Source organism: Aethalodelphis obliquidens, unplaced genomic scaffold (assembly GCF_003676395.1).
Source record: "Aethalodelphis obliquidens isolate GAN/ISIS:26980383/991018 unplaced genomic scaffold, ASM367639v1 scaffold44, whole genome shotgun sequence".
In the NCBI taxonomy this organism is placed as follows: Eukaryota; Metazoa; Chordata; class Mammalia; order Artiodactyla; family Delphinidae; genus Aethalodelphis; species Aethalodelphis obliquidens.
Window position 1 is genome coordinate 9,463,208 of NW_020837988.1, and position 13,673 is coordinate 9,476,880.

The 13,673-nt window shown below is 51.2% G+C and overlaps 1 protein-coding gene across 4 annotated transcripts in view; it reads right to left on the reverse strand.

Annotated features, from left to right (window-relative positions):
• The window catches only part of CYTH1 (cytohesin 1), a 90,638-nt gene that overhangs the window by 1,511 nt on the left and 75,454 nt on the right, over nucleotides 1-13,673 (reverse strand). For 2 of the 4 annotated variants that reach the window (XM_027080882.1, XM_027080881.1), the window contains exon 13: nucleotides 122-428. In XM_027080882.1, coding sequence (XP_026936683.1) covers nucleotides 137-428 — 292 coding nt within the window. In that variant the 3' untranslated portion in view covers nucleotides 122-136. Of the gene's footprint in view, nucleotides 1-121; nucleotides 429-3,500; nucleotides 6,385-9,984; nucleotides 12,274-13,673 lie in introns of those variants that run through there. The other 2 variants (XM_027080884.1, XM_027080883.1) reach the window with 2 other exon arrangements.

The following is a 13,673-nucleotide window of genomic DNA, read 5'->3' on the forward strand; positions in this document are numbered from 1 at the left end:
CAGAATACCTAACTTATTTATTCTAAGAAACTGGAAGGGGATCGGGAAGTGACAAAATGTGAACAGTCGGAAATACTGGGTAGTAGGAATACGAGCTTTTGTATTGTTCCTTGTGCTTTTCTGTAGTTTTAAAATTTCAACGATAAATATAAATAATATTTGTAAATAAATATAGGCAAGAAATATTTATAAATAAGTACATATGACGCCAGTTTACACGCAAAATGGACCGAGTGGTGGGTAATGTGGGGACCCACCTCCTTCGATTTTCGGCGTCTGAAGTTGAGGGGGGCAGCCTTGTGGGACTGAGCCCTTCACCTGTGGGATCTGACGCCATCTCCGGGTAGGCAGTGTCAGAATTGAGTTCAGTTGTAGGACATCCAGCTGGTGTCACGGAGAATGCTCGGTTGGGGGCAACTCCCACACATCTGGTGGCAGAAGCATCAGAGTGAAGAGTTGTGTGTGAACATAAGGGAGAAGTGGGAAATGGGAGTTTTTCCAACACACCACCCACATCACATTTTCTGTCTGTAGCCATGTCCAGACCCAACCTTTGAAAGCTAAAGGTAAAGCTACAGGTAAAGTTATAAGCAATAATTGCTTGGAAAGTTTAACAGGGCCAATTACATAAGACACCCACCAGCCAGGGTCAGTATTTGCATGTAGCCTCATCCTCTTCACCCAGAACCTGTACTTATCTAAGGAACAGGCAAGGGCTATTTACTTGAGGTTTGGGTTCCGCTCCCTGGGAACTGACTGGCTGCCTCCAAGACATATTTGGTGACTTGGACTAGCTCCTTGCTTCCTTATATTTCAACCCAGAGTCAAAGTCGCCTCGTCCCCACGACACACCCCCTGAACTTCTGTTTCGGTAGGCTCCCCAGACCCGGGGTCCATCCACTGCACATCTGAACTTCAGCAAGGTGTTTCCCTGGCTGTGACATCTGGCATCTGCCATCCCCGTGGGGGCCCGCAGCCTCTGAGGGAGTGCCCTGGCACCGCCGAGCAGACCCACAACTGTCCCCCTCGAGTGCGCGGGGAAGGTGGCACCCGACGCCTGAGGGAGGGGTACCACGCTAAGATGTTAGCGGCCGTCAACGGGCAGATACTTTACAGGTGTGGATGGATTTGGTGCCAACCTGAGTCAACTGCGTCTACGTGCCCGGGAAGAGCTGACGCCATCTGGGCAGGCCGAGGAGTTCATAAAGTGAGTAAAGCAGATGAAAGGACGTGAGGCCCAGCTCTGCCCCCGCACATTTGCCGAGACTCACTTCAGTGAATTCCTTCCCAAGGGGGCTGCTTCCCATGTTTCTCTTTGCTGTCTATGTAAGTCAGGGTTCTCCACAGAAACAGAAGCAACAGACCGCAGAGCCTGCTTCCTCTCTCTCTCTCTCTCTCTCTCTCTCTCTCTCTCTCTCTAGCCCGCTCTCTCTCCATCATGCGAAGACACAGCGAGTAGGCAAGACAGTCTCACCAGGAACTCAACTGGTTGCCACCTTGACTTTGGACTTCCCGCCTTCAGAACTGTGAGGAATAAATTTCTGTCATTTAAACCGCCCAGTCTGTGGTATTTTTTGTTACAGTAGCCTGAGCAGACTAAGACAAATAGATCTATTTAAAGAATACCTATTCTTTAAATAGGTATTGAGCATATAGGGAGCAGACACAGAGTGAAAAAGCAAACATTGAAATGCAAGGCTTCCTCCTTTCGCAATCCATTCGGGCGCCCCTGAGTTTGGCGAACGCAGGCTCAGATGGGGGCTGTTTAACCTGGGGCCGTGGAAGGGACTCCACCGACTTTGCACTTGGGGCTCCCTCTGTACTTTTCTGGGAAGAACATCTGTAGCTTATATTAGCTTCACAGAGGGGCCAAGGCCCACAGGTAATAAGAACCACTTCCCTCGAGGTTCTGGGCGATACAGATACATAAGCTTTTGCCAGACATGCACCTTTCCCTGCAAAGAAATGACAGTTTTTCACATGGAGAGGGCTGATTCATCAAGTCCAGCATTCTCAACAGGGGGTGTATCTTCACTCCTGATTCAGAAAACAGACTGAGACACAGCTTTGATTCCTAGAAGATGATCAGTGAGCCTTCAGATGGGGGACACACGATGCCTCTGGTAGAGACTGGCTTAAAGAGTGAAGGGAACAGGAAAGGTACGATCTGGCTCTGACAGATGCTGTTGGAACCCTCGCCGGCAGCACAACCTACCCAAACACGCCCTGTGGTGGTGTCAGGCCCATTTGGCTGCTGAAAGGAGGGCTCCACCCCTGATGCTCCTTCGATACAGGGTGACCTTATTAGAGGGACCACGTTCTGCTGATGTCTGGGGAGATGGCGCTGAAGCAGACAGGCTGGCCTGCACAAACCACTCACCCTGCAGAGCCCACCAGCGTCCAAAGGCTGAGGTCAGCCTGTGGAGCACGTGGCCCTTGCAAAGGCGGGGCAGCAAGGGAAGCAGGGGCCACTTCCCTGTCTCTGGATGGTTCTCAAAACAAGCTCTCTGCTGAGAGTTCTCAGAATCATATCACCATTTTAATGACAGTGACAAAAACTGCGGTCTTATTTCCACATCATCTGTAACGTCTATTCCTTCAAGAAATGCCATTCTCTGGCCAGTGCCCACAGGTTTTCAGAGGGTGTCCCCCCTCCGCCCTCAAACCACAGGGCTTCCAGCAAAATCTAGTAAGGCAGAGAGGGGACAGAATTTGAAATTGTGAAGACTGCTCCCAGGGCACTTTGAGAAAGGACTTCTCTGTCCTGTCAACCCATCTCAGGAAGCTTAACCCACAGCAGAAGGAGCTGCAAGGTCGTTTCCACAGTGTCATGGCCGTCCCAGGCCCTCCTGTCCTAACAAGAGGCTGGGGTCAGAAGCGGCGTTACCACAGATTGCTAAATCTCAGAGCCCCCCCCGGGAAGTCACCCCGCATCTCTTCAGTGCTGTGTGCTCTGCAGTAGACGGTTCCACTTCCCTTTTCAAATAGTCACAAAGAAAGCGTTACAGCACTCCTAAGAGACACAAAAGCAAGTGTCTGATAGGCCCAACAATGGACCAAGTATTCAGGCAATTTTTACAGTTTTGTCCCTATTTTATTCACAAACTTCCTCTTTAAAAAAAAAAAAGTGAATGAGCTTATAAATTCTAATATATACTATGGTAATGATAAAACAGGATAAAGGGTCAAAAAACACGATTAAGGGACTACCCCGGTGGCACAGTGCTTAAGAATCTGCCTGCCAGTGCAGGGGACATGGGTTTGAGCCCTGGTCTGGGAAGATCCCACATGCCGCGGAGCAACTAAGCCTGTGCGCCACAACTACTGAGCCTGCGCTCTAGAGCCCAAGAGCCACAACTACTGAAGCCCGCGTGCCTAGAGCCCATGCGCCGAAACAAAGAGAAGCCACCGCAATGAGAAGCCCGCGCACCGCAACAAAGAGTAGCCCCTGCTCGCCGCAACTAGAGAAAGCCCGTGTGCAGCAACAAAGTCAACGCAGCCAAAGATAAATAAATTTATTAAAGAAAAAAACAAAACACGATTAAAAGTGGAAAGTACAGGCTATACATTGTATGATTCCAACTCTGTGACATTTTGGAACAGGCAGAGCTATGGAGACAGTAGGCAGTGGCAGAAAGATCAGGGGTGGCCAGGGGTTGGGGGGAAGTGGTGGTGAATAGACAGAAAACAGAGGATTTTTAGGGAAGTGAAACCTCTCTGCATGATACTATAATGGCGGATACATGACATTACACATTTATCCAAAGCCATAGAACGTAAAACACCAAGAGTGAACCCTAATGTACACTGCGGACTCTGGGTGATGATGTGTCGATGTAGGTTCGTCGGTTACCCCCCGAGCTCTGGTGGCGGATGTTGATAACGGGGGAGGCTATGCAGGTGTAGGCGCAGGGGTTATGGGAAATCCTTGGGCCAACCCCTCAATTTATTGTAAACCTAAAACTGTTCTAAGAAAATAAGTCTATTAACAAAAATAAAAGCGCAAAGCAGGATTAACAAGTCACATGAGGAAGTGTGCCCCTTTCTCTGGGCTTCCTGGCAGCCAAGATGAAGGGCAAATCACACAGCGGTTCCCGGAGACCCCGACTTCACTTTGCTCAGAGTCACGAACAAGCGGTTCTGTGGGGCTCGTCCCTAAACCCCACAGGACAGAACCAGGCTCGGCGAAGCTACCTGTGTTCACGGGGCCCCAGCGGCTTTGTGGAGAGGCCACTCAGAACACTCCTGCCCCGTGGGCCTCACCCTAACGAGGCAGGGCTATGGTCACGGGGGGCCAGACTGGGTATCAGAATTGGGCCCTGAATCCAGACGTTTTCATTAAACTGGGAGAGCGTTTGGGTCAATACCCGTCCTCTCTGGCCCTCAGTCCCCAGTAAAAGGGCCCTTTGAGATCAAGGCCTAAGAGGCGGACGGCCCCCACGTAAAATCAAGCCACGAACAATGGGAGAAGCCCCCGCAGAGCTTCCAGAAGGGTCTTTGGTGCTGGCCTGGGACTGAGCCAGTCTGCGTTCACCGAGCTGGTGTAAGGCCAAGCAGCGCTCCCCTCCCCGATTCCCGTGGGTTGTTCTGTGAGCACGAAGTGAGGAAAGCTCCCGTGGATCTTGCCTAGGCTGAGAGACAAACCGCTGAGAAGTTAAAATTCAGGGTCATCCTGTGAAACTCGGCAGGCTGCACCATTAAGAGCGTTCCTTTCCAAACAGAAAAGAAAGAGTCAGCATGATGTGAATCATGATGCGGAGAGACCAGGGGGCTGGCGGGGAATGGGGGGTGAGGGTTGGGAAGGCTCCTGGTGGTAGGGGTTGCCCAGCGGGGATCTTAGGGATGAGAAGAAGCATCCCAGGAAGATGCAGGTGGAGGAACTTCCAAGTGGAAGGCAGAGTGACTTGCAGGGCCAGGAGGCAGGAGACAGACGGTCCATGAGAAGTAAGAACCCAGAGGCTGGAAGGAAGAAATAACCAGGAAAGGTGCAAGAAAGAGCCCAAACTAGGAGGCGAGCAGGGCCAGAATCCCAAAGAAAGTGGAGCTGGCCAGAGAGGCAGTGACAGCCTTGAAGTCAGGAAGGGCCGGGCCTACCCAGGTCATCAGAGAAAGGTGAATGGACCAGATAAGGGTAGCGCCGGCCCAACGAACGCTGGCTTCTCCTGAGATGCCACCTGCAAGGGAGCGCCATGCACAAGGTCCAGGAGACGCTGCGTGCTTTGGACACCTGCAGATACGGAGAGGCTGCAGGAAAGGACGCTGGCCACGTGGCCCAAACCGGCATGTCCTAAACCTGTTTGCGTAACACTCAGGAGCACCTGTTAACATCTGGCAGGATGCTAGTTTTTTAGGTGGTAGTCGGGGATAGTGGAGAAACGAAGGAAAAGGCCCAGGACACAGGTGCTCAATAAACTGTAATTACGTCTTGCTTAAGAGCATAAAGATCGGAGGAGACTGTGTATGATAATCACTAAGGACGCTTGTCAGGAGGATGCTAAGCAGAATTCTGAACCCGTAGGAAACATAAACAGATGTGTTTCAACTGAATTGGTGTGAAGATCTAATCCAGAGTAGAAAGTAGATTTCGTGCGATGCAAGCGGCGAACCAAGAGGAGGGTTAGATGGAGGAGGATGAGGCTAGCCTGGCTGCAGTCACTCTCGTCCCTCTTGGTACAGGACACGAGTTCTGGTACCCAAGTCACATGACCGTCCGTGGCTAACAGGGCCGAGGTTTTCTACTGTCTTCTCTGCAGCGAGTCACACATAGCAGCCCACTTGTTTTAACCAGGTTAGGAAACAGCTCGCTCCAGGTAGAAGCTGGAGTTGATCTAAACCATGAAAATCTAGCAGAACCCTCGGCTGGAAAGGAGAGAAAGAGACACTTCACAGCACAGACTTGACCACAGAGCTGCTTGTGGCTCGTCTATGCTGGGGCCAAGACCATGCAGCGAGGAGATAGTGGTCCTGTAACGTGAGACAATGGCCTCCCCAGGAACCGCAAGGCAGAGTCCACGGTGTCAAGTAGCCTGAAGTGGCGGCTGGCCCCGTACTTTCCTTGCTGTGCCAACACCCGAATAACATATGAAAGAAAAGATACAGCAGAGCACTTCCTGCAGGAGCAGCATGTATCGCTTGCACGTGATCCTCTGCTCAGAGCGTTTCCCTTTCCAGCAAAGCATCTCTTTGATGCCTTCGGGGAGGGCTCTGACGTTCTGCAGTACGAAGGCGCAGCTGCTGGGCACATCCATGCATCACGTTTTGAGTAGAAGTCTGTGCACTTGGCGCCGCTGTCCACCAGCTTGGAGTGAGGGGGTGAGTCAGCTGGCCCCTTGCTCTGGACCCCAAATGGATTTCATGCACGGCATGTGGAGGATCAAAGTTTCCCTGTTGGATGAGCAAAGGATTCCATAGTTTTCAATAATAATGAAAATAATGATGATGATGATGATGATAATTAAACTGAGTTCCATGTCCAGGCACTGGGCTAAGAGTTGTTACTGTTTTTTGGCTTTTTAAAATGTGCATCTCATTCTCTTATAGCCCAATGAGGTATGTGCTGTTACATATATGTGTACATGCCCTAGTGTGTGTGTACGTATACATGTGTTATCTATGCACACATTTCCCAGCCCTGTTCACTGAAAGGGCAAAGAAGCAAAGACACCCCAGTAGCAATGAGCACACCTAGAGCCCAGATCTTGGTCTCTAAAAGGAACCAGCGCCCCTCAGAGAAATGGCTGACCCTGGAGCTGAGGCAGGGTGGGTACAAGGTGATCCCGAAATATTTTGTGATGCCAGGAAGGGAGTCAGTGCTAAGAAAATGCAGGGCATGACATGTCACAGGACACGGAGCAGATGGGTAGGGCTCTCACTGGCCAAATCTGGGACATTTTGAGCATCAAATTCATTTAGGACAATGATATGTTACAGACCTCTAGAAATAGGAATCCACGCATCTGTGCCATTAACAGGCATATAAATAGGAAAAGGAAAGCCTCCTCACAGCCAGGATGCCGAGGGCCGACTGGTCACTGGAGGGAGCGCTGGAGATGGGGCTCATCATTCTGCAGCCACCAGAGTAAAGATGTGCTAGGACAAGAATCACCCACGAGCGCTTCCCTGGTGGCACAGTGGTTAAGAATCCGCCTGCCAACGCAGGGGACACGGGTTCGAGCCCTGGTCCACGAAGATCCCACATGCCGCGGAGCAACTAAGCCTGTGAGCCACAACTACTGAGTCCGCGTGCCACAACTACTGAGCCCACGCACCTAGAGTCCGTGCTCCGCAACGAGAAGCCACTGCAGTGAGAAGCCCGCGCACCACAACCAAGAGTAGTCCCCGCTCGCCGCAACTAGAGAAAGCCCGCGCACAGCAACGAAGACCCAACGCAGCCAAAAATAAATATATTAATTTAAAAGAAAATCACCCACGAGGCTAAGTCTAGGGGAAAATGTTGACACGGAGCACCCCTGGGGCGATCAGAGCATAAGCTCAGGTGCAGGCATGCTGAGTGTGGAAGGCCCAGTGCCCCCTGGGGCGTGCTGGGGAGAGACAGGAATCACACAGGCACATTTAAGGGCCCCAGCTGGTTAGCAGCAGTTGAAACCATGTGACTGGTCACCTACCCAGGAAGCTTATGAGCACTAGAGGCTAGAGCTCCGGGGAATATCAGCAGGTGGTGGGTGGGCAGAGAGGCCAATGAAAGAGCCTGACACCGAGCTGGCCGAGAGGTAGGTGAGCCCAGACTCGTCCATCAAAGCCGAGAGGAGGGAGTCGAGGTAGGCACTCGGCTGAGAAGTAAATGGCAAGCAAGGCCATAGATGCAATAGGACGAACTGTCAAAAACTCCAGCAACGCTCACCAAACTTGCATATGAATGTTCATGGTTGCATTGTCCAGAGTAGCCAAGAAGTGGAACTGACCCAATGCCCATCAATGGATGAATGGATAAAAACATGGTGTATCCACAAAATGGAGTATTATTCAGTTATAAAAGGGAATGAAGTGCTGACACAAACCACAACACAGATGAATCTTGAAAACACTGTGCTAATCAAGAGCAGTCAGGCACAAAGGACTACGTAGTGTATGATTCCACTTCTATGAAATGTCCAGGATAGGCAAATCCACAGAGGCTGAAAGTAGTGTTTGCCTAGAGCTGTGGGGAGATGAGTGAATGCTAATGGGTACAACAGGGTTTGTTTTGGGAACGACGATTATATTCTAAAATCGTGTTCATTGCTGAACAACTCTGTAAATATACCAACTCACTGAATTGTACACTTCAAATGGGTGAATTATAGGGTACAGAATTATACCTCACTAAGCCTGATATGTGTGTGTGTGTGTGTGTGTGTGTGTGTGTGTGTGTGTGTGTGTGTGCGTGTGTATGTATGCCTAGCAATGAAGAGAAGGAAGTGCAACGGCACAGGACCTTTTGGGGCCTTCCTGGGACAGACACCCACCCTCCCCATGTCCTCCACCTGCCTCTTGTCTGGAAGAACTTTAGCCAAAGAATAAATTTAATCAGAGAAATGAGAAAATGCAGAAATAGAGGAAAATAGTCAAACAAGACAAAATAATAATAGTTCAACCATTAAACAAAATCAAGGACCTTTAGTTCCTCCTAAGGGCTATGGATAATATTCTGATCCATATCCTTTGAGCTGCTTTGCAGATATTGAAACCCCGACCAGGAGGAAGAAGTTAACTACATGACGACCAGAGCGTAGCCATGAGACATAAGCTGCTCCATCCTGCACAATTCCAAGAACTGGCCTCAAGGAAATGGGAACAAACTGACCCTGGAGCCGAAGATTAACTGAATCAAGATGACACTGATCAGACCTCTGCGTGAGCAATCTCAAGACTACTGTCAGAGCTGACTGTGCTGTTCTGCATATGGCCCCCCAACCCCGCCTGTGAACCCCTGAAACTCCCCTTTAAACGCTCTTGCCCCCAGTCGACAAGGGGGAATTGGTTCTTTGGGACATGAGTCCACCTTCTCTGCAGGATTGCCAGCTTCCTCAATAAAGCTAATAGCTTTCCTTTTACCCAACATTTGTCTCTCAACATTGGATTCTTAAACGATGAGCGGCCAAACCTCAGTTTGGTAATGGAAGGAATCAGGGTGGTTGTTTAAGCCAGTGGTTCTCAAACATTACTGGGCACCAGAAGCACCTGGAGAACTTGTTAAACTGTGTCAGGCCCCAGCACAAGAGGTTCTAATTCAGTCAGTGTGGCGGGGGCCTGAGAATGTGCATTCCTAACCCATTCCCAGATGTTGCTGAAGATGCTGACCAGGGAACCACACTTTGAGAACCAGTAAAACCATGGGAAGTGATGGCATTTGTTCACTGCTATTGTTCTAAAACTGAGATGTAATTCACTTATCATAAAATTCACCCTTTTAAAGTGTACAATTCAGTGGGATTTAGCGCATTCAAAACACTGTGTAACCAACACCACTAACTCTAAAATATTTTCAACACCCCAAAAAAGAAACCCTGTACCCATGGGCAGTCACTCCCCATTCTCCCCAACATCTCCAGCCTCTGACTACCACCAATCTACTTTCTCTCTCCATAGATTTGCCTTTTCTGCATATGAAAAGAATCATATAAACTGTGGGTTTCTGTGTCAGGCTTCTTTCACCTAGCATAACGTTTTCAGGGTTCAGCCATGTCACAGCACGAATCTGTACTTCATTCCTTTTTGCGGCCGCATGATACTCCCTCGTATGAACAGACGAAAGTTTGTTCATCCATTCATCAGTTGATGAACATCTTGATTGCTTCCACCTTTTGGCTGTTGTGAATCATGTTGCTATAAACAGTCGTGTGCAAGTTTTTGTGTGGACATGCTTTCAATTCTCTTGGGCATGTACCTTGGAATAGAATTGCTGGATCACATAATAACTCTCCATTGCATGTTCTGATGAACCACCAGCCGAAGGGACAGGCTAAGGCTTGTCCATCTCCTTACCCTGAGATGCTATGCTGAATGTCTTCTCAACTTTTGAGCTCTACCTCACTGTGACTCTTCCCTGGCGTTATGTAGGCACATCTGGAAAATGAAATAATACTAAGAATGTATTATAAAGGCTGAAGGCCCATTTCTTGATCTTAATTTGAAGTTGATGCCTGACATTTGTTTCTTCTTCCAAAAAGGGCGGGGGGGGGGGGGGGGGAATGACTATGCTAACGATCATTTTTGCTCCGCTCTCCTTAACAGAAGACACAACCATCCTCGCCACTTCCGATCTTTATCATCACTAGACTTAAGACGAGAGGTTCAAGTGACACATCCTCCCGCGGAAGTGCACCTGACAAGCACGACCTTCCTTCTCAGGGCCCATGTGGGCATGAAGCAACGCCACAGGCAACAAAGTGGTTTGGGCAGATGTGGAGTTTATTTGCTGCAGTTCCTTGGCGCTAGTTTACAATGCAAAAAAAACAGACAAACAAAAACCGATTGGAATAATTATAATTTTTTTAAAAACCCTGTCAACAACTTTCAGTCATTTCTTTATATTTTGACAAAACTTTTTTTTAAAACAAATACAAAATAATCTAAAAGGAGAAAAACTATACATGGATTATTTACACCTCTGATAAATAGACTAATACTGATCCAGGTGCCTCTCTGTCTAGGTAATATTCGTGAGAACCAGGGCCAGGGACTCAGACAGCCAGAGGGGCTCCAGCACCGACCCAGACCCCCTGGTTCTCCCGCCCAGAAATTTCAGGTTCCCAGCCTGGACCCTCTTCTGCCACCTTCACGAGCTCTGGCATTAAAACGCCTGAAGCCACTCCAGGTAGGACCTACATGAAGGGGGGACCCCAGAAAGTGACCCCACCACTCCCCTTTACAAAAGCTATTTCCAGAGATGTGAGCCCGCCCGGAAGGTGTCAGAGGAGCCAGGGTCACACTGGCACTGCAATGGCCCGGCCAGCCCTGCTCTGCCTGGACCGGGCGCCGGGCCCCGGACGAGAGTCCCTGAGAGAACAGCAGGAGAGCGGCGGCCACGGCTCCTTCAGGCCACGCGTTAGGAGGGCAAGGCCGACTCCAGCGGGAGGCCGACCACTCACCCTCCGGCTCCCCCCACCCGCCCCTGCCGCGCAGATGAAGGCCCGCTCCTCCCCAAGGGCCAGCGCCACACGCACGGCGAGTCCAGGTGAAGGCCAGTTCGGAGGCAGAAAAGGCTGAAGCCCTAAGGTGATCGGGTCAGACCTGCTCCTTCCTCTAAAACGAGGAATGGAGTTCAGGGGCAGGAGGAAGAAAAACCAAATAAGAAACAGGTTATCCCAGAATCTCTGATGGGACTACCTTCCTCACAGTTTTGGTTATTAGGTATGTAGCTCAAGGAAAGATGCTGACTATCTTAAAGCCCGACAAGAACGAGTCCTGAAAGAGAAGGAACAGCGCAGGCGGGGGGCGGGCTCCCTTCTCCCCGCAGTGCTCTCCAGGCACCTGGAAGGAAAAGCATCAGCTGGAGTGGCCGGCGCTGCCCTGCAGGCCCCGAGTCTGTCCTCGCCGCGCGGCCCCCTCCACCCTCTCGCCACCCCCTCTCTCGCCCAGACGAGGCCCCAGAAGCGTGAGGAGGGGGCCCACCTGGCCCCTGCCCCTGCCCGGGCTGACATGCACAGCGGCGGCCCAGGGAGCTTCTTCTCTCGGGAGAAGCTTCCCGAAGCAGACAGGCAGAATGCCTGGACAGCTCTACCTTCTCTTTCTCTTTCTTTAAAAAACAAAAATATATCTTTATAGCATGTGGCTTCTCTTCCATTCCACTTTTTTTCTTAACATAAAATAAGATATGGGTACACGTATTTATGGTGCAGGGTTGAAGGCTTCTTCCCAGGGAATAACCGAGAGGTAATGGTCGGCTCCAAGCTCTGCTATCAGACCTGTTGAGTGGAGACTTGCGGGGAGGCAGCGTGGCCGACAGGAGCTCTGTTCTTTTTAGAGAGAAAGGCTCAAAACCCAAGTGTGAAGGCATCAGGCCCCCTTCTCCAAGGGTAACTGCCTACCCTTCTCCCACTTAAAAAAGTTAGCAAAAGCTGAAGCTAGTCTCTAGGAACTCAGGGCAATGCCTGGCAAGACGCTCCCACTGCACGGGAGGCAGGGAGGCTGCACCGGGCCTCACTCGCTGGGCCTCACTCGCCGGGCACACCAGCCCTGCTGGCTGCGTAGACTCAGTGTCTTTTCGTGGAAGAGACCTTCTTCTTCCGTGCAGCTAGCATCTCGTAGAAAGGGTCCCTGCTGATGGCTGCCCTGCAACACAGAAAAGGGGAGAAAGCAGAGGAGACTGAGGAACAGGACCAGGAGACACGACCCCAGGCAGGGGCTTCCTAGCAGCAGCCGTGCCCCAGACCCCCTCCCTGCTCGACCATCCCTTTAAAGGCCACGTCACGGCATCAACCTTCACTGTGTCCACATGTGGCGTAAAAGACAAGTTTTGAGAGAGACACGTGGTACAGGCGACAAGGTCACTGTGGGGTGCTTATTGCCTGTTTCAACCAAGTAATAAATTTAAGTTTAGGAATCCTCTACACCCTCACAGCTGTGCTCTAACGCAGCAAAACAAGCGCAGTGCTTTAGTTCCGCCATGACAGTGGCATTTGTCTGGAACAGTGACCATCACACAACCCCGTGTGTCCCCTGCCACGTGGTGCATCTGATTGGCGGCCATCCTCTGTACCGAGCAACTTCTGAGTCCCCAAGAGCATCAGCTCGACAGCCAAGACCCATCACTGGGCAGTCGGGGCCCAAGCAAGCGGCCAGCAGCCTGCTCTGTGTCCACAGCTTGGTGGGGAGGGAGCCCAAGCAGCCCTTGCACTGGCCCCAGAGACACCAGCACAGGTGGTGATGGCAGGCCTCAGCCATCCGCTGTCCCTCTGTATTTGTCATTCTCCACTTTCAAGCAAGGTGTGATCCACGTTTTGAAGTTTCATTTGCTTTTCCTGAGAAGTAGTATTCCAGGTGCCAACTAGCTTCTGGGCCAGTCACAAGCCCACATGACCGTGGACCGCACTTAACCAGGTGCATGACGGCTCCTGCGGGCTGACCGGGCCCCGTTCACAGAGAGGATGTGTCCGTGCGAAACAGCAACTCAGCTCCGGGGGAGGCAGGAGCTGGACAGGGCCCGGAACGCATCCTGAGGGACCCTGCCATGCAGCATCTGACCACTCGGAGTGCTCGGGAGGGAATCCTGCTTCCACCTTCAGAGCACTAGGGTGAGTCCACCTCCGCTTCCTGGGTGGGCCAAGCCCCCAGGGACGCCGCGGGACATCTCCAGTCCACGTGACGGGGGCTAGGACACAGTGAAGTGCTTGGGGCTGGAAGCTCTGCCCCGGCCTTGCACATACATGTGCTTCTCACGGCCATCCTCACATGGTCCCTGGAGACACTCCGCCCCAGCCCTGAGAAGGCAGAGCGGAGACGACACCGGGCAGCAGAAGCTCTCCCTCAGTGGCCACCGTCGCTGCGCTGCAGGTCTGTCTGCAGAGACACGCGATTCTGTGTGACCACGTGCCCAGAGCACCAGGACCGAGGTAGCTGGAAACTCCTGGCAAGAGCACTGATGAGAGAAAATGTGCCTGCAACTTGACCTTCTGCAAAACCTTTCCAGCAACATCGTGAAGAACTTCCATCCGATCAGGTCCCTCCTCTGG